The 24,644-nt window shown below is 41.9% G+C and overlaps 1 protein-coding gene across 1 annotated transcript in view; it reads left to right on the top strand.

The window, feature by feature from the left end:
* ft (cadherin-related tumor suppressor fat) overlaps window positions 1-23,163 on the top strand; it is a 103,757-nt gene extending 80,594 nt beyond the window's left edge. Inside the window, 28 exon segments of the mRNA XM_017616512.1 lie at window positions 14,218-15,892; window positions 15,894-16,060; window positions 16,063-16,095; window positions 16,098-16,232; window positions 16,235-16,373; window positions 16,375-16,532; window positions 16,535-16,606; window positions 16,609-16,650; window positions 16,653-16,745; window positions 16,748-16,801; window positions 16,804-17,173; window positions 17,175-17,580; window positions 17,582-17,636; window positions 17,639-17,754; window positions 17,756-17,971; window positions 17,973-18,048; window positions 18,051-18,123; window positions 18,125-18,221; window positions 18,224-18,383; window positions 18,386-18,684; window positions 18,686-18,731; window positions 18,734-18,791; window positions 18,793-18,887; window positions 18,890-19,270; window positions 19,273-19,498; window positions 19,500-19,595; window positions 19,658-19,938; window positions 19,941-23,163. Coding sequence (XP_017472001.1) covers window positions 14,218-15,892; window positions 15,894-16,060; window positions 16,063-16,095; window positions 16,098-16,232; window positions 16,235-16,373; window positions 16,375-16,532; window positions 16,535-16,606; window positions 16,609-16,650; window positions 16,653-16,745; window positions 16,748-16,801; window positions 16,804-17,173; window positions 17,175-17,580; window positions 17,582-17,636; window positions 17,639-17,754; window positions 17,756-17,971; window positions 17,973-18,048; window positions 18,051-18,123; window positions 18,125-18,221; window positions 18,224-18,383; window positions 18,386-18,684; window positions 18,686-18,731; window positions 18,734-18,791; window positions 18,793-18,887; window positions 18,890-19,270; window positions 19,273-19,498; window positions 19,500-19,595; window positions 19,658-19,938; window positions 19,941-22,420 — 8,099 coding nt within the window. The 3' untranslated portion in view covers window positions 22,421-23,163.
* Window positions 23,164-24,644: the final 1,481 nt, after the last annotated feature.

Here is a 24,644-nt window from a genome sequence, read left to right as displayed (position 1 = left end):
CTTGCAGCTGTGCCACAACAACCAGCCACATATGGCATGCGTAATGACTATGATCGCTATATGATTGTCCATAATAATAAGATCAATAACTGTACTTTGGCAATGAAATGTAAGACAAACTGAAACGGTTACACAAATTTACATATGAATTTAACACACAAAAGTTACTATCACCAAACGCCTATACTGCATACATACCTATGTACGTATGTATACATGCAGACAGACAATATGAATTGCTAGCCTACATAAGGTATATTTTGCACTTGGGGTTATGTGCCAAATAAGTGGTGCGGTCGGTCAGCCGCAGTTGAGCTAGTAGTAAGTAGTTGGCCACCAAATATAAAAATTTTATACAAAGCAAAGGAGTTGCTATGCAAATGCGCCCGCAGCTAGTAAATACAAAAACGGGCAGTAAAGAAAATATGCGTTGTAGTCGAGAGAGAAATACATACAAGCGTACATACATAACAACTTAACAGCCAAAGGTAATGCAAACAGCAGGAGAAATAGTTATAAAGTTGAATAAATAAAAATAAAAATAAAAATAAAAAAAATAAAACAGTTGTAGGCCGCAAACGGCTTTTGGCTGTTGGCAATAAACTGGTGCATTATGAGTGACCATTTTTGTATGCACCACCGCCCGCCTTTTGCCGTTTTTATGCACGTCTTTTTTTTGCCTTTTTTATACATTTTACTATATTTTCAATGCTATCTATCGTTGGCTTTGCGTTTGCGGCCATAGCGAAATATTAAAATATGATAAGCGATTTGGCGTTGGCCAAAGGCAAAGAAACATACATATGTACGTATGTATGTACAAAGCATACTGTTATTGCTGCACTTCGCACTGCGCGGCGCTGTTCTGCCAAACTTACAGCCGATTTGCGCAATTTCGCTGGTTTGGCTTTTGCCAGCTCCAGCGTGCCAGTAAGCCAGCCAGCCAGTCAGCCAGCCAGCCAGCAGGCCGTCCTTAGTTCTACTTGCTTTTTCGCTTAATATCAACAATAAAATGCTTTATTTTATTTAAACTGAAAAGTCATAAAAAGTTATCGATGGTTACTGATTTCATATTTTATGCAACCATTTATTGCGCCCGGCTTTCAATCGCTTATTTAGTACCGTGTGAGCAGTGAAGTGAATAAATGTATTTATCGGCAGCAGTCGTAGAATTTTTGCACGATCTGTGTGTTTTTTTTTTGTATGCGTGAGAGAATTGTTTGTGAGTTTTTAGATAAATTCAATTATATATGAACGCGTGTGTGTGTGTGCGTGTGTGTGTCAAAAGTGTTTTCTGCAAATACTTTTATAAATCTTTATTTCATCAGTTCGTAGTTAGCGGCAAACCTTTTGCGGTACGAATTTTCCTTTTTGCTGCACGCATTTTTATGACTGGCATATTTAAAAGAATGCCGCAAATTATTATTGGAACTTAAGTTTTATTTGTCCATTACATATTTCCAACATTAGCGGCGATTACATTTATTTTATTGTGCTCAGGTTTGTGCCTTAAGTCTTTTGTTTGCTTCTTAACTTAAAAGAGAACCTTGCGGTAAGCTTAATGCACTTGCAAATCAAAATACGAAGAATTCGCTTTTTTCTTTTTTTTAGTTATTCATGGGTATGTCTTAAAAAAAGGAAATATTTATAATCTTTTTAAAAGATATTGTGCTTCCGTTGTTTATTATTTGTAGATAAAAAAAGTGAGTATGCCTGTGCCACGCTACGGTAGTGAAACACATTTTAACTCATTTCTAAATCATTCTATAATATATTGATAGTTAAATTTTGCGATCTACTGTACTAAACATAACATAACATTACACTGAGTTGTTTAAATTACACATCGAGAAATTAAAGAAAATTTATTTGTGTTTGATTTGCTGATGAATTCAGACACAAAATTTATTAACGATGTTCCTTTTTGCTGTGGTGAGTTGAGGTGATTTTAAGTGAGGTGAGTTAAAGTGAGTTGAGGTGAAATGAGTTGAGGTGAAATGAGTTGAGCTGAAGTGAATTGAGTTGAGTTGAGTTGAGTTGAGTTGGAGTGAGTTAACGTTAATTAAATTGAAGTGAGGTGAGGCTAAGTGAGATGAGTTCAATTGAAATAAATTGAGTTGAGCAACATGATATATCCTTATCTGAAGTGTTATTTTTGGTTGTTCGTTTATCTTTATCTCCATCCCTCTCTCAATCCTTATCTTGATCTTTCTTCTTATATTATTACCTCTATCATTTTTCTTTATCTTTAATGTCATCTTTGCCCTTATCTTCATCTTTAGTACTTTCTTCATTCACCTTTGCATTAATAATAAGTAGTTAAATTTGCCTTCATCTTAATCTTTGTCGTTATCTTTGCATGCCTTTATTTTGATCTCTATTTTCATAATACATAGCCTTTATCCTTTCCTTCATATATATTTTTTCCTTTACCTTCATCCTTGTATTACTTAATCTTAACCCAATTCTTATCCTTAAATGCATTATGTCGATATCGTCGATTATGATATTTAACTGGGAACTAGTGATAATCAGACGTTGAACAACCGTTGTTTGTTTCTGAACCATCTTTAACGGGGTTGCCAGATGTTGGAAAAAACTTAAATTCAACTTGAATTAAGGCAATTGCATAAATGACAAATACAAACTATGTATCACAATATGGTTGTCAGACGAAAGAGTTTAAAAAGTTTTTAGTTTGAAAATATTTTGAATAGGGTTGCCACCTATTTGAAAAGTCGAACATAGCTAACTATTTCACTGGTTATACGAAATATGGGTGTCAAACGAAAGAGTGCGAAAAATGTTTACTTTGAACATTTTTGAGGGGTTTCAAGAGAGTTGGCATCTGTTTAAAAAGTTAAATTAAAATTATTTAGTATGTTAAACTATTTAAGGGTGGGTATCAATCGAAATGGGATTGAAAACTCTTTATTGCTGACCTTTATTTAGGAGGGGTGCCCCGTGTTTGAACAATCAAATCAGTTTATTGAAGAATATTTAAGAAAAATGTTATTTGAAAATACCTACGTTTGAAAATGATTTCCACCTGTTTGAAAAATCCAATTTAGTTAACTTATACGCAAGTTTTATGACATATTTAGATGTGGATGTCAATCGGAAGTGATTTATAAAAACTGTGGTTTGAAAATATCTTTGACTAGCTTGACCACCTTTTCGAAAAGTTGTATCGATCTAACTAAGTATAAATGTATGTATATTATAGGAGAGAGATTTTTTTAGAACCTTTCAGAGCTTTCAAAAACACTCAGGTCTTAAAGAACATAAAAACCTCTATGAGNTTTGAAAATATCTTTGACTAGCTTGACCACCTTTTCGAAAAGTTGTATCGATCTAACTAAGTATAAATGTATGTATATTATAGGAGAGAGAATTTTTTTAGAACCTTTCAGAGCTTTCAAAAACACTCAGGTCTTAAAGAACATAAAAACCTCTATGCGGGGCAATTGGACATCATCTAAGGGTTTTCTAAACTAATCCGTCAACTGAAACGCAGTATTTCAACTGCCATTCGGGCATACGGAATGAGAGGCAAGGACTGTAGATTTTATGAGAGAGCGGTAACTAACGCCTAAGTGTTGGTGTAAATCGGCGATCCGGCAACTTATGTCGTTATCGGTGTACAGCCAGTTTGAATAACTTGTAAGTTTCATGGCAGTGCCAGAGGATGTACTTTCGGATCATTGTGGGTTTCAGATAACGGAGCGACTATTAATAATAATCGCACTTTTGGATCACTGTGGGTTTCAGACAACGCAGCGACTAGTAAATAATAATCGCACTTGTGGATCGCTCAGTGTCTACAGACAAAAGTAAGAGGCAATGGATGCAGTGAAGTTTCCGTGTCGTGCCTAAAAAGTCAGCCAAACCACACCAGCTTACCAACGAACTAAAACAATTCAGTCGATTAGTTGCATACTATTAGGTTGCTAGGTGCGCCGTTGGCTGAATGTGTGGACTGTTGGTCGTTCGAATCTAGTAACTAGTAGCAGTAATGAGGTACAAAAATGCAGTTCATGTAGAAAGAGTATTAACAATGACTAAATACCAACTATAAATAGCATGAAAAATGGCGATCTACTCTCTTAGGGAAATAGTTCTTGAAAGGAACTGCTCCTGAGCGAAAATTCCGATGAAAGTGTCGACGATATTTATGTGACTTTCGGTAGATATTCCTACAGCTTTTCTGGAATAATATTGTAATTCAAGTACAGTTAAATAATTGTAGTAATTACAATTGCAATCAATTACGATTACGGTAACGATTGAGGTTTTGATTACCGCCGATAATGATTATGAATATGATTGTGATTGTGATTACGACTATGATTATGATTTCAATTTTGATTTTGAATTTGTGAGTATCACTATGACTATGGCTATGACTCTGCACAGTCACTATGACTATGACTATGACTGTGACTGTGACTACGACTGTGACTATGACTATGACTATGAATATGATTGTAACTAAGGCTATGACTATGACTATAACTGTGACTATAATTAAGACTATGACTATGACTGTGAGTATGACAATGGATATGACTATGACTTTGGTTATGACTACGGCTGTGACTAAGACTATGGCAATGACTATGACTGTGATTATGACTATGGCTGTGATTATGACCGTGACTTTGGCAATGGCTATGACATTGACTGCAACTATGACTATTAGTACGACTATGGCTATGACTATGACTCTGAGTATAACTATGACTATTACTATGACAATTACTTAAATTATGATTGCGATTATGGTTACAAGTTAACGAATTCTGTTAAGACTATGATTGCGCTTAGGTTTAGAAATGTGAAATTGATTATCATTTAGATTATGATTGCGATAACTCTTACGATCATGACGAAGATTGCATTTGATCCTTACAATTACAATATCAATAACGATAAGAACGGCAATTAAAGCAAAAAAAGATGAAGAGGCCATTTTAAAAAATGTAATACACATGTTTTTTTACCTAAATACTATGTATGTATGTAGATGCAAACTGTGAAGATNAGAGGCAAGGACTGTAGATTTTATGAGAGAGCGGTAACTAACGCCTAAGTATTGGTGTAAATCGGCGATCCGGCAACTTATGTCGTTATCGGTGTACAGCCAGTTTGAATAACTTGTAAGTTTCATGGCAGTGCCAGAGGATGCACTTTTGGATCATTGTGGGTTTCAGATAACGGAGCGACTATTAATAATAATCGCACTTTTGGATCACTGTGGGTTTCAGACAACGCAACGACTAGTAAATAATAATCGCACTTGGGGATCGCTCAGTGTCTCCAGACAAACGTAAGAGGCAATGGATGCAGTGAAGTTTCCGTTTCGTGCCTAAAAAGTCAGCCTCACCACACCAGCTTACCAACGAGCTAAAACAATTCAGTCGATTAGTTGCATACCTTAGGTTGCTAGGTGCGCTTTTGGCTGACTGTATGGACTGTTGGCCGTTCGAATCTAGTAACTAGTAGCAGTAATGAGGTACAAAAACGCAGTTTATGTAGAAAGAGTATTAACTATGACTAAATACCAACTATAAATAGCATGAAAAATGGCGATCTACACTCTTAGGGAAATAGTTCTTGAAAGGAACTGCTCCTGAGCGAAAATTCCGATGCTCAATAAAGCTACACCATTTTCGTTCACCGTTGGCTCTAAGATATATCAAAGTTGTAGGTGTTATTTATTCATAAGTACAGACAAGTATCTAATGCTATTGAACTAAGCTCTTAGGAAGTCAAAACAAAATAGCATTTTGGTTAGTGGAAAGTGTCGACGATATTTGAGTGACTTTCGGTAGATATGACTACAGTTAAATAATTGTAATAGTTACAATTGCAATTAATTACGATTACGGTAACGATTGAGGTTTTCATTACCACCGATAATGATTATGAATATGATTGTGATTGTGGCTACGACTATGATTATGATTTTCATTATGATTTTGAATTTCTGACTACCACTATGACTATGGCTATGACTGTGACTGTGACTATGACTATGATTGTGGCTATGACTATGACTGTGACTATGACTATAAATATGATTGCAACTAAGGCTATGACTAAGAGTGTGACTATGACTATAACTGTGACTATAATTAAGACTTTGACTTTGACTGTGACTATGGCAATGGCTATGACTATGACTTTGATTATAACTGCGGCTGTGACTAAGACTATGGCAATGACTATGACTGTGATAATGATTATGGGTATGACTATAGCTATGACTATGATTATGACTGCGACTATGGCTATGACGGTGACTATAACTAAGACTACGACTATGACCGACTGTAACTATGACTATGACTATAACTACGGCTGTGACTAAGACTATGGCAATGACGATGACTGTGATTATAACTATGGCTATGACTACGACTCTGAGTATAACTATGACTATTACTATGACTTGAATTATGAGTGCGATTATGGTCACAACTATGATTGTGATTATGTTTAAGTTAACGAATACTATGATTGCACCTAGGTTTAGGAATGTGAAATTGATTATCATTTAGATTATGATTGCGATAACGTTTACGATCATGACAAAGATTGCATTTTATCCTCACTATTACAATACAAATAACAATAACGGCAATAATGCACATGTTTTTTTTACTTAAATACTATGTATGTATGTAGATGGAAACTGTAAAGAAGCAGATATCTATCTTCTTTCACAACAAAGCCTTTCGAACACTTTAAACATCTTGCTACTTTCACGCCTCACTTCAATTAAATTTTAATAGCTGATGCTGCGAATTTTGTTACTTTAAAATTACAGGCTGACCTTTGCCTTCGACACCCTTCAAAATAATAATGTAACATCGTTAGCAATCAGTAATGCTTTACTAGTATCTTATCAAAAGCTATTTTTGCTGCCATTTCATTGGCTTTTTTCCCTTTGCATTTTTGCGACAACATTCTAACACATCACGTCTCTAAGGTCCATACACACAAAAAAGCGCACCACCAGAACACTAATCATTAAACGGCGAAGTGCTTGCTGCACATTTCCCTAGCAGCATATCCGATTTAATGGCCTTCGCATTCAACAAANGTCCATACACACAAAAAAGCGCACCACCAGAACACTAATCATTAAACGGCAAAGTGCTTGCTGCACATTTCCCTAGCAGCATATCCGATTTAATGGCCTTCGCATTCAACAATAGCAACAACAGCAATGGCTACAACAACGATGAAGTGTAAAAAATGTTGTTGTTGCATTTGCTTTTGTTCGCAGTTATGATGTCCGGCTATGAAAGCTTGTTATATTATAGAGAGCTGCAGCAAGCCGAGGTACTGAGGTACCAAGATACCGCAGCGCAGGAGTCACTCGTTGCCAACAACGGGGAACCACTATGACAAGCATTTAATTTTTTCTTATCGCACATGACGCACAACTTCGACAAGCATACATATTTAGATGCATATGCATGTATTTAGAGATACATATGTATGTCTGTATGTATGTATGTATGTACATACGTTTGACTTGCATAGGTGCGTGGACATATTTTGCGCTTAAGCATTTTCGCTTGCGAACAACAATCATTACAATTAAATTGGCCAATCGTTCAACAATTTCGACTCAAAGAAGCAGCAAGCCAGCGAGCGAGCGAGCGCGCGGCAAGGAAGGCAGGCAGGCAGGCCGGCAGACACTACGGAAAGCAGGCACCAGCAATAATAGTTGAGCGCGCAGCAATCGCAACATTGTAAGTNAATTAAATTGGCCAATCGTTCAACAATTTCGACTCAAAGAAGCAGCAAGCCAGCGAGCGAGCGAGCGCGCGGCAAGGAAGGCAGGCAGGCAGGCCGGCAGACACTACGGAAAGCAGGCACCAGCAATAATAGTTGAGCGCGCAGCAATCGCAACATTGTAAGTTGCCACAATTGCACGCATTGTACTCCCATGTATACATATGTATGCATGTCGCTGTTGTATCGTCGTGTGTCGCCGCGGCAGTTGGCCGCCCCAACTGCGATGAACGCTGCCTACTGCCGCCTGGTGACGGTGGTGGCCAAAGTCAAGGTGTAGAATATCATGCAATGTTGTCACACAGACGTGTTATTGTTGTCTACATAGTAGGTAAACNTTGCCACAATTGCACGCATTGTACTCCCATGTATACATATGTATGCATGTACATATATCTGTCGCTGTTGTATCGTCGTGTGTCGCCGCGGCAGTTGGCCGCTCCAACTGCGATGAACGCTGCCTGCTGCTGTTGTCACACAGACGTGTTATTGTTGTCTACATAGTAGATAAATAAACACAAACAGAATCACATGTGTGCCGCGCGAGCGCAGGATGCATGCAAGCAACAATAAGCAGGCGTGTTTGCAAGCAACGTGCGCACGCGCGTGTACCGCTAACAAAAGACGGAACGCGAATTTCAATGAAAATAAGCGCAAAATAGTCGCACAAAGGTAAATAAAGGAAACAGATAAGCGGCGCGGCTGGCTGGTTGGTTGGTTGCTTTGGTTAGAATCGAACAGACGACACGCTTTATGGCTTGTAAATTGCTGCTTAGTTAGCGCGGAGATGGCGTAGATGCGCGCTTGATTTTGTGCTGTGCTTCTTTTTGTTTTTCCACGGTTGCGAAAGGTGTGGGGTGGTAAACCGTAGCGCTGCGCTGGCTAGCACAAAATTGTCGCCGTGGCCGCCGCCGCCACCGCCGGAGTCGGAGTCGGAGCCGCACTTAAATAGCGATTGCTGTGGTACGCGCCTTTGCGCCGTCTTTATGGTTTTATTTTCGCTGTTGTTGTAATTGTTGTAACTGCATTGCAAACACCATTCCGATGCGTAACAATTTCTAGTATTTAACTTGTCTTTTGTTAGCGCAAACGTTGCCAGCAATTGGCGCATGCGTGCACATGTGTGCGTGCGGTTGTGTGAGCGCGCGCGCGTTTATTTACAAGCATTCAGCGTCTAACAAGCTTTTTATTTAGCCTGTAGCACACAAAAAGAAATTCGAACGAGATTTATCACACATGCCAGCCACTCAGCCACTCAGGCATTCAAACGTTCAAGCGACGCTTTCATCGTTTTGAATCATTTTGTTGGCGGCGGTTGCCATCCAGCATTAAGGCAGCTATGTAGTAGCCAGTCAACCGCTAGCAACCATTCAGCATTCGTACGACAAACGAGCAGCGTTTTGTATTTTATTTTGTCTTTATTGCTTTTGTCATTTTTTTTTTTGTTTTGCTTTCCTCTTGCAGTACGAAATATTCGCTCAACCACTAGCACCGGCCTTGCTCGGCAGCTTTTTTTTCTTACACAAATTTTCTGCACATTTCTTCCCAGTGCATTTTTCCACATTTCATTTTTTTTTTTGTCTTCTACTTTTCCGTTGACTAAGCTGCCTTTGTTGAACGTCTGCCTAACAAGCGTTTTTCCCGCCACTCATTCGTCGTTGCTCGATTAGTTGCGCCTTTTGCGCCTGAGATCGTACATCTCAACAGCTTCAGCAGCCGCAGCAGCGTGGCTGGCTGACTGACTCGAACAGTCAACAAGAAGGGAGCTGCAGTAACAGCAACAACACCTGCACTTGGTGGCTTGACTCTGCACTTGGTGGGTAGTAGGCAGCGCGCGCGCACATGCTCACCTTTGTGCCTGGCCTGCGTTGTGCGTGAGCTTGTACGCCTGTGGAAAATGCATGGAGATGCGCATGCGCGTGCACTTTTCGTCAATTGCTGTTGACGTGGAAAGTTTCTACGCGCAACCAAAAACTAAAATTCAGTAGTTAACCAAGTTAGCAACCAACTTGGATGTACGCATAACCCACTGGCCGCGCGCCAGCATCCAACCGACCACCTTTTTTTCAAGCCAGCCATTCTGCACACTTATCTTGCTGGGCACCAAAATGCGTTTCACTGCCTGCGCTTTTGTATTCTTACCATTGTTTTTTTTTTTTGTACTTTTGCTCGCCTCCAGCCATTCTCAGGTTCGTGTGTGATCGCCTATCAGCTTTGAATTCTCGCCAGCAGCCCAGTGCCTATAAGTGTGGTTTAGTGCGTTCCAAATGAGCGCCGCCGTCTTATTGTTGAAATATGTATTCTTAAGTGAAAATATATAAGTAAATATGTCTGTCGGTGTTTTCTTTTTTTTTTTGGCTCTGTTGTACCGTATTTCGGTACGTCACACGCATAAGCGGCTATGCCTTCATTCATCACATCTTTAGCGGAATTTGTGGTTTGAATTTGCGTCAAATGGTATTTCGGTATTTCGAGCATATCATTGGAAATTTTCTTTTGATTGGCTTTGCTATTTTACTCTGATAGTTGCTATATGAAAATTTAAAAACTTCTAATTTTGGTGAATTTTGATGAAATTGAACTTTATTTACTCATCGCACTCGCATTCATAAAATAAACTGTTATATGAAATATGGGCGTGGTTACTATCCAGTTTTTTTTCACTATTTTCAGTTACCATCCTGCTTTGGTGTGGGTATCCTTATCAAGGAGGTTTGAAGTAGCGAGAAACTACTAACTAAACGCCCTAAAAGGCCCGCAATGAAGAGGATAGGTCAGAAGCAATATAGTATGGACATTTTTAAAAATTTAGCTCTTATATGTATATACTTAGAGGCATCTTCAGTGAGTGACATCCTTGACATGAAGCAGGCTGCCAGCCTGTGTAAGTGGTTTAGGACTTTTCCGAATGGAAAGGTTAACATATGGAATTGAGTAGTTTACCACCGTTATAAACTGGTACATCGCATTCTGGATGGGTTCTGAGGGGACAGTGGCTTTAAGTCAGCCGACCAGCTAGGTCTGGTGGAATACAAATTTATTGGGAGGTTTACATGAACACTTGATCTTACTATATTCGAACTTTGAAGAAAAGTTAGGATAATTCTGATTCTCACAACAGGAAAGTATGATTATACGCTGGTCAAAAGAGACACACTAATCAGCCGAATGTCCTTCATGTTGAAAAATCTAGATCGCGCTGTTGTTGTTGCTTAAGCAGCTCTGGAAATGTACTCTTTCGACAGGATCGAACCAAAGAGCGGGAGGTATTAGTAGAATGGATTTTAAGTATATATATAATGACTGCGGGCTTGTTGACAAAGGCTCATGACTTCAAAAAAATTTTAAATTTCACAAAAAGAAGTAGGGTTAATTTGGACAATCTTGCTGGCAGGTGCAATTCACAAAAACCAAAAACAAAAACAAAGATCTAAGGTCTAAGTTCGGGCGGAGCCGAACATTTAATACCCGGCGCATGTATTAAATTTAGTTTTTTTACCTTTCCGAAAACTACCGCTACATGGTAAGTAGGGGTGGTTTTATCCCTATTTCAAACATCTTCGATAAAAGGTTCAGTTAGATATAATGTGATAAACTTACATAGATGTATGGGGGCGGTATCACGCCCACTTTCCAAAATTTCATAATAATATTACTTCTTTTCAAGCGATTGTTGTGAGTATCCCTAAATTTCGAAATATCGAAGTTTCAAGCATTTCTGAAATTTACCATTATATAAGACAAGTGGGCATCGTTTTAGTCCGATTTCAATAATTTTCAACGTTTTGATTTTATGTGGCAAGCACATTAATCAAACCGAGTGTGGTACAAATTGGTCGAATTGTGATTATTTTTTTTTTACTTTTTCTAAATTCTGTATAGTGATTGTTTTACTTATGTGGTTTTGATTAAAGAATTAACCATATTTTTACAAAAAAAAAAAAAATAACAAAAAAATTTCGACGTAAAAAACATTGCAATTATTTTTATTTTTATACTACGTAAATTTACATATGTATAAAGGTATATTTTTTTTGTTTTGATTGTCCTGCATTTTCAATTCATATTTATTGTCAACGTAGTTATTTTCCGATTTAAAAAATTTTGCGCCAATTGGTATGTGGTACCAAGGCCAACAACTGTACTGAGTTTGGGAGAAATTGGTGGAGCGGTTACCAAGTTATACACATGTAATCATAAGTGGGCGTGGCTACGCTCATTTCCCAAAAAATTTATAATATTCTTATTTTTCGTCTAAAACTTATTATAAATATCAATTTTGAGTGAATAATCTCCAGTAGTTACTAAAATATCACTGTTTGCGTATTTCTGAAAACTGCCGTTACATGGGAGGGAGGTAGGCGTGGTTATTGTCCGATTTTGCCTATTTTCAATACCATACGCTGAAATGGAGTACACATACAAAGTTTCGTTAAGATATCTCAATTTTTATTCGAGTTATCTTGTGCATAGACGGACGGACAGACAGATATGGCTTAATCCATTTCTTTTTCTCTTTCTGATCATTTATGCATACATTTGTATTCGTTTTGGCTATTACAAACAAACGTTATGGGAACTAAGTTATAATACCCTTGGGGACAAGTGCGCTCGGATACAAGAAAAGAGGGATTGAGCAACATGGAAATGCAGTTTGCAGAATTTCAGATGTGGCTGATGTAGTATGCGCCATTGCTCCATCCTATTGCAGAACTTCAAGTGTTTCACCAAAATTCTCTATAAATACAGCCGATTCATATCCAATTCCATGGCATGACCTGTGTTCGATACTCCGGTGTCCATTGAGACATATTAAGCCACATCCGCGATATTCTCAGCAGAATGGCTGATCCGTCCCAACCAGACCTGGAACCTCGTGCTGTCGAATACTATTCTAGGCGAGTAGCGAAACGCCGTTGTATTTGCCAAGTTGGTGTCTTGCAGCTTCGTTTATTCATTTAATCTAACGAAAATTAAGGCTAAGTTTGAGTTCTTGCGAGTACATACCCCCCTTCGTACCTCCAGATCCAACTTGTAGCCATTAGTGTAGATGGTTGCTGAGTCAGCACCGAATCCTATTCCCAATCACTCTTTGTGGGGATTCTTGTATGGAGGTGATTCTTTAGTCCAGTTGGCGGGACTGCGCCTGAAGTCTACTTGAAGATCGTCCAAGATTCTAGAGTGTCCAAACCTCGTGTGACTCTAAGTGAGTGAGTTCATATCACAGGAAATGCAATTTTCAAATCTATTCCCACTCCACTCCTATTGCGCAACTTCATACAACAAATATCACAAAATAGCAAAATCACATGGCCCCCATAGCTTTGTTAACATTATCCTATGAAATCTCATTAGCAATATCGGAAACAAATATTTACACACATGAAAATATGCATAATTGTCACGACCGTTATGTACATAATATAGTATACGCTAGCAATCAGCATTTACCGTTTGTTGTTACCAAACTGCAAATTGCAAATTGCAAATTGCAAATACAACACCGCGGCAACCCTTTTTTGGCACCACTATGCTACCCGTAACATGGATAGTTTAATTAGAGCTGTTCGCAATTTGAGTGCAAGAGTTAACAACACCCGCGCCAAAGCGGAAAAAAATCACTGTCTCAACCGAAAGGGACCACCAACCAACTTGCTGTGAGCAAAAAAACAAAAAACAACAACAACGGATGTATAGCGAGCGCATGTGAATTTCAAATGTATGTATGTATGTGTGTATGCATGTATGTGTGTGTGTGTGCAGCAGCTATTTTGCATATTGTCCAATCGTTGCGCTTGCTGTGGCTCATCCTTTTATGGCAATATTTCAATTTGCTCGTTAAATTAGAACGCGTAAAATGTATTGTTTCGCTAAGGCCACAATGTAAGGCAACAACGCCAGCGCGCTTTTTGTTTGCACAGTTTTTATCTTGATAAGCCCACAGCGGCGAGTTAGGCTGTGGTGGTACTACTACTGCATAGTTATAAAAACTCAAAGATAACTGCAGTGCTTGCTGGTCTGGTCTAGTCTAGTCTATTTAAAATCGTATTTTTAGAGTTATTCCTACGTGCTGCTGCTGCTGCTGCATCNAGTCTATTTAAAATCGTATTTTTAGAGTTATTCCTACGTGCTGCTGCTGCATTCTGCTGAAATAATTGTAATGTAATTCTGTCGCAAACGAGCTGTACATACAAATCATATCCGTCGCAGCAGTTTTACTATCTTAGATTTGCCCAAAAGAATATATACATATATAGATGCTCTTTACTCATTCTTCTAACAAGCGCATTCATTTTATTANAGTTTTACTATCTTAGATTTGCCCAAAAGAATATATACATATATAGATGCTCTTTACTCATTCTTCTAACAAGCGCATTCATCTTATTTTCTCTTCGTTTTTCCCAGGTTCTCCACCGCTTACCGGCACCGGCATCGTACGCCTCATTGTGCAAGACATGAACGATCATAGTCCGGAATTCGCGCGTCCCTTCTATCTGGCTAGCGTACAGGAGAATCTTTCCGCCGGCACCAAAGTACTACAACCCGTTGCCACGGACAAGGACAGCGGCGCTAATGCAAAGTTGCGCTTCACGCTGCTTGGCGAGAAAATCGACAAATTCCATATCAATGCGCAGACGGGCGAAATTACAACTGCTGCCGTGCTCGATCGCGAGGAAACCGCCATCTACTATCTGACGCTGATGGCGCAAGACAGCTCGGCGACGGAGCCACGCGCCAGCGCAGTCAATCTCACCATCACCGTGCTCGATGTGAACGACAATACGCCCAACTTCAATGCGGCCAGCTTCAATGTCAATGTGCCCGACGCCATAAGCGCTGACGAATTTGTATTTGGCGCACGCGCAACGGATCTGGATGATGGCGCAAATGCGCTTATCACTTACAATATCAGCGGCAAGGATATCGATAAGTTCTCGATTGACTCGCAGAGTGGTGTGATCAAGGCTAAGGCGCCATTGAGTGCGCGCGAGAATACAAGTTTCGATACAATCTACAGCATTGTAGTGTATGCTATAGATCAGGGCACTGAGCCGCGTTCCTCCAGCGCCGATCTTACTGTACTGTTGCGGCCAACCGCGCTCTTTCCGAATTTCGCTAACACGCCGAATAGGCAATTTATGCTGTCCGAAGATGTGCCCGAGGGCAAAGTTATTACAACTATCATGGCAAGCTCACCGAAGAAAGGCGCTGCGGGCAATATCAAGTATGCCATTGCAGGTGGCAACATCGGCTATGCCGTACATATTGACGCCAGCACCGGAGTGGTGAAAGTTGGCAAAGATGGGTTGGACTACGAAATGGCGCACACTTATGAAGTGTGGATCGAAGCATCGGACTCTGATCAGCCACGCCTACGGAGCGTTGCGTTGCTCACCATCAATGTGACCGATGCAAATGACAATGCGCCCGTCCTAGATAAGCTGACTTACTACGCTGAAATACTTGAAGAAGAGCCACCACCGCAATTCATTGTAAAAGTCCATGGCACCGATCGTGATGCGGGCGATAATGGCGAATTGTCCTATCGGCTAGCTGACGACTTTGAGGGTACATTCGAAATTGACTCCGACTCTGGTGAGATATACACCACAATGCGCTTGGATCGCGAGGAAATTAGCGCGTACGAGCTGCTCGTCGAGGCAGTCGATCAAGGCGTGCCACAATTGACGGGCGCTGCGAGCGTACAAATTAACTTGTTGGACAAAAACGACAATCCACCGAAGTTTACGCGCCTCTTTTCTGTAAACGTTACGGAAAATGCAAATATTGGCAGCTTTGTAATACAAGTGACCTCCTCAGATTTGGACATTGGCGCAAATGCAAATGCCACCTACAGCTTTACTGAAAATCCAGGCAAAAAGTTCAAAATCGATACCATAAGCGGTAATGTCACAGTCGCTGGCTACCTCGATCGCGAGCAACAAGACGAATATCTGTTGAAGATTGTCGCATCGGATGGCGCGTGGCGCTCCGAGACGCCCATCACCATAACCGTGCAGGATCAGAATGATAATGCGCCTGAGTTTGAACATAGCTACTACAGTTTCAACTTTCCCGACTCAGCGTGCTGTCGCCTTTGTAGGGCAAGTTATTGCCACCGATCGTGACAAGCAAGGCCCCAATTCGTTATTTCATATCGCTGCAGCATCCCTCCGACTTGTTACCATCGATCCGGCCACCGGTGAGATCTTCAGCAAGCGCAAGATGAAATACAAGCATTCGCACTGGAATCCTCACCAGAAAATATGTATTCGATGATCGTGTGGCCACAGATAATGGCAAGCCGCCTTTAAACTCGGAATGCTTGGTGAATATCAACATCGTCGATGCTAATAATAATCCACCGAAATTCGAAAAGGCTACCTACATTGCGCCAGTGCCGGAGAAAGCTACGAGCGGCAGCGTGTACTCAAGGTGCATGCTGTGGACGCGCTCGACTATGGTGTAAATGCGGAGATCGACTATACACTGCTGCAAGGCAATGGCACCGTTACTTCACATCACAAGCACGATGGTTGGATAGCGGTATCAAAGCCACTTGGGTGAAAGCGGATACGGTATTTTTAGTGACGTACGCGCTACCGATCGCGGCGTGCCACCACTTGCGGACGAAACACGTGCTACCATCGTGGTGACGGGCGAAAATATGTACACACCTGAGTTTACAGCACTCAGTTATCAAGTTATAGTACCCGAGAATGACCAGTTGGCACAACTCTAATTAGCGTTACCGCTTCGGACAAAGATGGGGGTCCAAACGGCATGCTGAGATATTACTTCTCGGGGGCAATGAGCGCAAAGAGTTTATGGTGCATAAGATACAGGCGCTGTCACTATTCTGCAGCCCCTGGACTACGATTTGATACAAGTCTATCACCTCAATATAACCGTTGAAGACTTGGCTTACAAACCAAAGAAGGCTTTTGTATGTTGACCGTAATATTGACAGACATCAATGACAACCCACCGTATTCAATCAATCCGAATACCATGCTCTCATACCAGAAAATCGTCCGCCGAATACGTTTGTCTTTAAAGCGCATGCGACCGACAAAGACTCGCCGAAGAACGCCATCATACGCTATTCCATCACTAGCGGCACAGGCAAAAACCTCTTCAAGATCAATTCGAGCACTGGCGAGATCATATCCAGCGTAACATTCGATTACGAAGAACGCCGTGATTACAATTTGCAAATAATGGCCGCCAATCCAGATTCGCAAATGCAGAGCACCGCTATGGTCATCGTACACATTACAGGCATCAACGAATACTATCCACAGTTTGTGAAGCCCGTCTTCCACTTTGATGTATCCGAGTCGGCGGAGGTCGGCACTTCGTGGGCTCTTACAGGCCACCGATAAGGATGCAGGCGAAGATGGCAAAGTCTACTACCTGCTGGTGGGCTCCAGCAATGATAGAGGTTTCTCCATCAATACCCTGACTGGCATTATGTATGTGTCGCGGCATCTCGACCGCGAAACCCAAAGTCGCGTTGTGCTCACCGTAATGGCAAAGAATTATGGCGGTATACGCGGTAATGACACCGATGAGGCACAGGTAATCATCTCCATACAGGATGGCAATGATCCGCCTGAGTTCCTTAAAACGCTATACACGACACGCATTTCGGAGGCAGCTCCAGTGGGCACGAAAGTTACCAGCGTCAAGGCAGTGGACAAAGATGTGCGTCCGCAGAATAATCAGTTCAGCTACTCGATTATCAATGGCAACTTAAACCAAACATTTTAAGGTTGATCCGCAAAGTGGTCGATATTGAGACGGCGCGCGCTTGGACCGTGAAACGATGCCTGGTATTCATTTGATTGTGGGGCGATCGATACAGGCGTGCCCCCACAAACTGGCACCACAACAGTTAAAATTGAATTGGAGGACGTGAACGATAACGGTCCGACCTTCTGCGCCAAACGGATTGGTTGGTTACATATCGGAAAATGAGCCGGCGGATACCTCCATAATGAACGCTGACTGCTACAGATCCTGATTTGCCCCAAATGGTGGACCATTCACGTACTACCTCGTGGGCGGAAAACACAAATCTTATCTTACGATTGACAAGCACTCAGGTTTGGTGAAATCTACAAAAACTTACGACCGCGAGGTGACTCCCACCTTAGGAAGCGGCCATCGAGGTTGAGGACAACGGTGAACCACGCCAGCGCGCACAGCATGTACTCACCATAAAGGTGCTCGATCAAACGATAGTCCATCCACGCCGCGCATGGCGCACGTGCTACTCAATACCTACAACGATGAAATACCGAATCGGCAAAATAGCTGATGTACATCCAAATGATCCAGACATCACTGGCGATTATAAATGTAAAATCACCACAAATTCGCAGTCAGTCCACCCGGATACTGGTTGATACCAAGCGCTTGCGACTTGCACACCACCTATCAGACGACCGTCAATGGCTACTCGTACACCTCTCGGGCAGTGACGGCTAAACATAGCAGTGTTGTGTCCACCGTAACGGTGAGCTTCCAAAGCTTCGATGCCGATGCAGTAGCGCAATCCGTTGCGGTCTGGTGCGCGAAATGACAGCCGAGCACTTCTTAGCCATGCACTACCGCAACTTTGTGGAACTTCTGAAGTCAGCTTTCGAACCCAGCGACGAACTCAAATTGTACAGCATACGCAACGCTGGCGAAAAACACACCAGTAACGTCGAACTCATATTGGCGGTACGTGCCGCAAATCTCTCCTACCGCACGCCACGCTATATCGTCGAGCGTTTGATAAAGAAGCGTGAGTCCATCGAACGCTTTGTGCAAACAACCGGGAGCGTGTTAATCGGCTATAGCCCTTGCACCTCAGCATCGAGGGGCCTGCGAAAATGGCGGTATGTGCACTGCTGAAATTCATGTGCATGAAGGCACACATACGCTAATATAATCGACAGTCCATCGTTGATCTTCAGTGGGCCACGTGTTTCGACGACTAAGCTGCAAATGTCCAGATGGCTTTACAGGAGTGCAATGTGACAAACAACAGGATCCGTGTGCGCCAAATCCGTGCGAGGCGAATGCACATGTCGCCGCGTTGGCTATGACTTTCAGTGTATATGTCCACCGAACCGCGAGGGCAAGCAATGTCAGCAGGAGCGTGGTGATGTATGCTCCAGCAATCCTTGTCGCAATGGTGGCTCTTGCAGGCACAGCCCCGACGGCGCTTCTTTCTTTTGCCTCTGCAGACCGGGCTATCGTGGAAATCAATGCGAGCATGTGTCCGATTCGTGTCGTCCCAACCCATGTTTGCATGGTGGGCAGTGTGTCAGCTTGAAGCCGGGCTACAAGTGCAGTTGTGTGGATGGACGCTATGGACGGCAGTGCGAGCGTGCTACGTTTGGTTTTCAGGAGCTGTCCTACATGGTTTTCCCAGCATTGGATGCTGCGACTAACGATATTTCCATCATTTTGCCACCACTAAACCAGATGGCTTGCTGCTCTACAACTATGGCATACAAACGGGTGGACGATCTGACTTTGTAGCAATTGAGGTGGTGAAAGGAAAGGCCTTCTTCTCGTTCGGTGGCGCGCGCACAGCCATCACAACTGTGATCGTGGGTGCCAGTAGTAAAGATACTTTGGCTGATGGACAGTGGCACAAGGTTACAGCCACGCGTAACGGCGCGTCATGTCATTGAGCGTGCCAAGTGTTCGGAGAACGGTGATGTTTGTGAGGAGTGCCGCCCCGGTGATGTCAGCTGTTATGCGCAGGATGTAGGACCCATAGGGTAAGTTGATAGCTAGTTTTCGTAGTAAAAACATAAATTATCCACTTTTTACTTTCTCACAGTACTTTGAATTTCAACAAGCAGCCACTGCTTATTGGTGGCCTGGCTTCCGCAGACCCAGTGTTGGAGCGTCCGGGTCAAATACACACAGACGATCTGGTTGGTTGCGTACACAGCGTGTCGGTCAACGGACGTGCGTTGAATATGAGCAGTCCCTTGAAGCAGCGTGATGTATTACCGACTTGCAACCGCAAAAATAATGGTGGCCTGTCAGCAGAGTTTGCCCCACGATCCGGCGCTGCACTTTGCGGTGACTTTGGCACATGCATGGATCGCTGGCATACGGCATGTGCCAATGTGGCGCCAGTCTACTGTCGCCAGATTGCTACAGCTCCTTGGAGCCCGTTACTGTGATGAACGGCGCTTTTGTGGAGTTTAAAATATCTGAAAAGCATCGACGCATGCAATTACTGGACAGCTTGTACGCCGCCACCAATTTATGGTCGTATGATATTGCGCGTCGCAGACGCTTTACCGTTAATAGTGATAACTTTACCGCGCTTGCGCAAATTGTGGACCTACCGAAGATCGTAAGTCTGCTTTTTCGAACCTACAAAGAAGATGGCTTGCTGCTCTTTGCGGCCACCAACAAACAATATACCGCAATAGAATTGCAAAGCGGCAAGTTAGTGTACTACTCCAAGCAAAACACTGCAGTGAATATGACAATTCGGCAGCCGGAAAACTTGAATGATGGCAGATGGCATAACCTCACACTTTTAACATCGAACCGTGTGCTACGCTTGTTGATAGATGGCAGCAAAGTAGGCGAGGAGCTTGATTCGGCTGGTGTGCACGACTTCATCGATCCATACTTAACCGTGCTCTCCATAGCAGGTGTACGGCGCGAACATTATCCGCAGCAGGAAAATATGCCAATTAGCTATGAAGGCTGCATTGCGAACTTCACTATCAACAACGAAGTGCAACCCTTCAATGGTTCGGGCAGCGTCTTCAACGAGGTGTTGACGCGCGGAAAAGTATTACATGGCTGCATAGGTGACTTGGGTATAGGCGCGGCACAAGCTTCCGACCCCGTTAGCATAGGCATCACGTTGGTGATTGTCTTCTGCGTCATACTGGTTGTGGCCATTTCGGGTTCTTATGTCATTTATCGGTTTCGTGGTAAGCAGGAAAAGATAGGCAGTTTGAGTTGCGGCGTTCCTGGCTTCAAATTAAAACACAGCGGAGGCGCAGCAGTTTCACAAAACCAGACAGATCATGTTTTGTCGCGTGGCAGGGGAGTGCACGCCGGCGATGGTGCAGTAAGCTATCACGTTGACAGCGGAGATTTAATACGCGGTGTTGGCGGCCATCATATGGTCGGTCCCGAATTGATTTCAAAGAAGTTTAAAGAGCGCGAAATAAACTCCAACGACCATCAGCAACAGCGACCACAACGGCCAGATATAATCGAGCGTGAGGTGGTTAGCAAAAGTCCACCCCTCCGTGACGAACATCATCCACCTATACCGCCACCCAGCCAGGCGCATCATCCACATGACCACACAAACTCTGTTGACTTGGGTTCGGAATATCCAGAGCATTACGATCTGGAGAACGCCAGCTCAATCGCTCCCTCGGACATAGACATCGTGTATCACTACAAGGGTTACCGTGAGGCGGGTGGCGTACGCAAGTACAAAGCCACACCAGCGCCAGTCGCCTCCTACACGCACCACAAGCACCAAGCCACAGCTGCCCAGCAGCAGCATAGGCATTCACCACGTCACGGCGTCGGTGTTGGCGGACCATTTGTGCCACGTGTGCCGCCTCAAGCTAGTCAACCACCGCCACCTTCGAGCACACCACGCCCACACCAGAGTACGCCATTGGCGCGTCTTTCGCCCAGTTCTGAATTGAGTTCACAGCAGCCACGCATACTAACACTGCACGACATTTCAGGCAAGCCACTGCAGAGCGCGTTGCTCGCCACCACCTCAAGTTCTGGGGGCGTCGGCAAGGATGCCTTGCATAGCAATAGCGAGCGTAGCCTAAATAGCCCAGTAATGTCACAGTTATCTGGACAAAGCTCGAGCGCGAGTCGACAGAAGCCCGGCGTATCGGCGCAATCGCCCGCGCAAGCGCCCATCGGGCTAACCGCAGAAGAAATTGAGCGTCTAAATGTGCGACCGCGCACATCCAGTCTAGTATCAACGCTGGATGCGGTGTCGTCCAGCAGCGAAGCGCCGCGCGTACCCGGCGGCGCACATCATCTCGCGCTCGGCGGTGGCCTGCACAATGCTGATGTGGATGCGCACAGCTCCAGCTCAACCGATGAAAGTGGCAATGATAGTTTCACATGTTCGGAAATCGAATACGATAACAACAGCTTAAATGGTGATGCAAAATATCCGTCAAGTAAGGCGGTGCCTGATGATCGACCAGATCGTAGCGCTGTAGCGCGTGCCATGAGCGGCGATGGAGTGGGTCCGAGCATGGGTAAAGTGCCACCAATGCCACCACACTCGTACGATGGCTTCGATTCGTCCTTTCGTGGCTCACTCAGCACTCTAGTCGCCAGCGATGATGATCTATCAACGCGTATGGGCGGTATTTATAGGCAAATAAATGGTCCCGGTTCACCGTCGCAGCCAAGTTTGGGTTGGAATTATCTGCTTAACTGGGGACCGAACTTCGAGAGCCTCATGGGTGTGATTAAGGATATTACCGAACTACCAGATGCAGTGGGCGAACAACAACAGCTACAGTCAACATTATGTATGCAGGGAAATACGCAAAAGAACTCCGAGGAGTATGTGTAGTTGGTTGAAGGTGCTGAAGTTGCGTAGCTGCTCGGTGGAGAAGAGAAAGCGAGAGAGAGAGAGAAAGAGAAAGAGAGTGTGTGTATGTGAGATGGAGAGCGTAAGTGAGTTGGAAGAATAAGTAAAGGTCAGAGAGGAAAAAAGAGCTAAATACGTGATTTAGTATATTCATGTAACTGTAGTTTTTCGTTTAGTTTAGGATAGTTTATTTAGCAGCAAAGTAACTGGCATTAACATTTCTGCTATATAACTTGACTGTGTCTTTGGGATTTAAAAAAGTTATTGAAACAATGATAAAAATATTAGCGTTTGTACACAGACTTCCAATACGCAAGCAGAAATTGAAAAAAAAAAATTAATATAATTTTTTTTTTCTTTTTTTCTGGCATCAAACCAGATCTTTAACATTAAAAGCTGTATAAATTGTTCACTCTGTACTCCTACTGCCAAATATTTGTGAAAATTCTATTGTAAACTTAATAATACAATGCCTCAATATATTTGTAGTTAGTTTAAGTATTCCATTCCGCAGAACTTTTAGTTTAGACTTGGCGTAGATAGTCTAAGGAATATAACAAATTTTGTGTTAAGACCAATTGTGTTGTAACGCCTTGTATCAAGGTCTCTGTCCTAACTCTGATAGCAATAACAGTTGTATAAGATTTGAAAATAGTTATAAATTTCATATTTTAAAACAAAAATGGTTAAATAATTCTATTATGTTAGTAATTAGTTTAAAATTTTTAGTGTTTAGAATTCGGGTTAAGCATAAATTTTGTGTGTGCTATATTAAAAATAATTTCAAATATCGTAATGCATTTAAAAAACGACTCGTCTCCAATGTATTAAATTAAAACTTGTATTAACTAGAAATCTTGCCATAAGATTTGCGCATAATAATTTATAAATCAAACTACTATGAACCAACTACTTAAAATAATATTAGCAGTTGAAATGAACAAAGAGCGAATTAGAAATTATGATGAATTATAACAAATGATAACTTAACTAGTTCTAAAAGGTAAAAGCAATCTTCCGAAAAGCTTTAATTCAAAAAATCTGTATGTATAAAAATTTCACGGATCTGTATTTAAAACAAAAAAAAAACATAAATTTATAACTATGTATGTATATGATAGCACAAATTACGACTTTTCTTCAAAGCTTTTTAGTACATCTTATTTGGTTTCTATTAAATAATTTAGTCCTTTTGTTAACTGGTTATATTTTAATCCAAGCTATCCTAAATATTTCCAAGCAAAAGTTTATGTTTCTGCTACTTGTAAGTATTTAAGTAAATTTTTACAAACAAATTTTAGTGAACAAATAAAATTTATATATGCAATTAAAAATAAAACCATTTTTTTTATTTATAAACCAATTTTAAGACGACCACAACGGCAAAATCCCGAAATAGTACCAAGATTCCAAAATAGTCTCGAAAATCCCGACATTGTCCTGAAAAATGCCAAATAGTCCCCTAAGGCACGGTGTACATTAGAGCGATACGATATGAAATCAACATCGACATGCTGAGTACGTGGGAATTGGTGGGAAACGATGAACATTGTGCACTCTTGCCTGACAGCGACACTGCGGCGGCATATATCGCTTGCGTATCGGCCGAGCGACACGATTTCGCTTATCGCATCGCCTATCGCATCGGGTATCGTATCGCTCTAATGTGAACCCGTGCCTAATAGTCCCAAAAAATCCGAAATATTTGGTCCCAAAAATTCCCAAGTAGCTCATGAAAATTCCGTAAGATTACGGTGACCATATTTATGAGAGCTGAATACGGGACAAAAAATAATTTTGCAAATTTTTTCCACAACAGCTTACAGATCGTAAAGCCTTATTCAATGATCCTAGATGTATTAGCCCTGCAACAGTATTCTTTTATCCCGTAAAATTTTTAAAAAAAATTCGTTAATTTTTAGTATAATAAAGTGCAAGTTTTAGTCGCTAAGGCTTACCATTAATTTTGGGGCATTATTTTTTGGTGGCAAGGTTACGAATTTTTTTCAAACAAAATAATGCCGAATTTCCACTGGGCATATAATGATAAAAAATGTACGCCATTTAAAAAGTGCCAAGTGGAAACAGACAGAATGACTTTTTTATGAACGCAATGATAAGGGTGTTTTTTAATGCTCAACATTGTCATTAAAAATGTTGTCATTTAATGCCTAGTGGAAATTCGGCATAAGTATGTTCGATCATT

The sequence above is a fragment of the Rhagoletis zephyria genome, unplaced genomic scaffold, assembly GCF_001687245.7.
Source record: "Rhagoletis zephyria isolate East Lansing unplaced genomic scaffold, Rhagoletis_zephyria_1.1 Rzeph_scaffold_01220, whole genome shotgun sequence".
Lineage (NCBI taxonomy): Eukaryota > Metazoa > Arthropoda > Insecta > Diptera > Tephritidae > Rhagoletis > Rhagoletis zephyria.
This window is presented reverse-complemented; position numbering and strand designations above follow the sequence as displayed.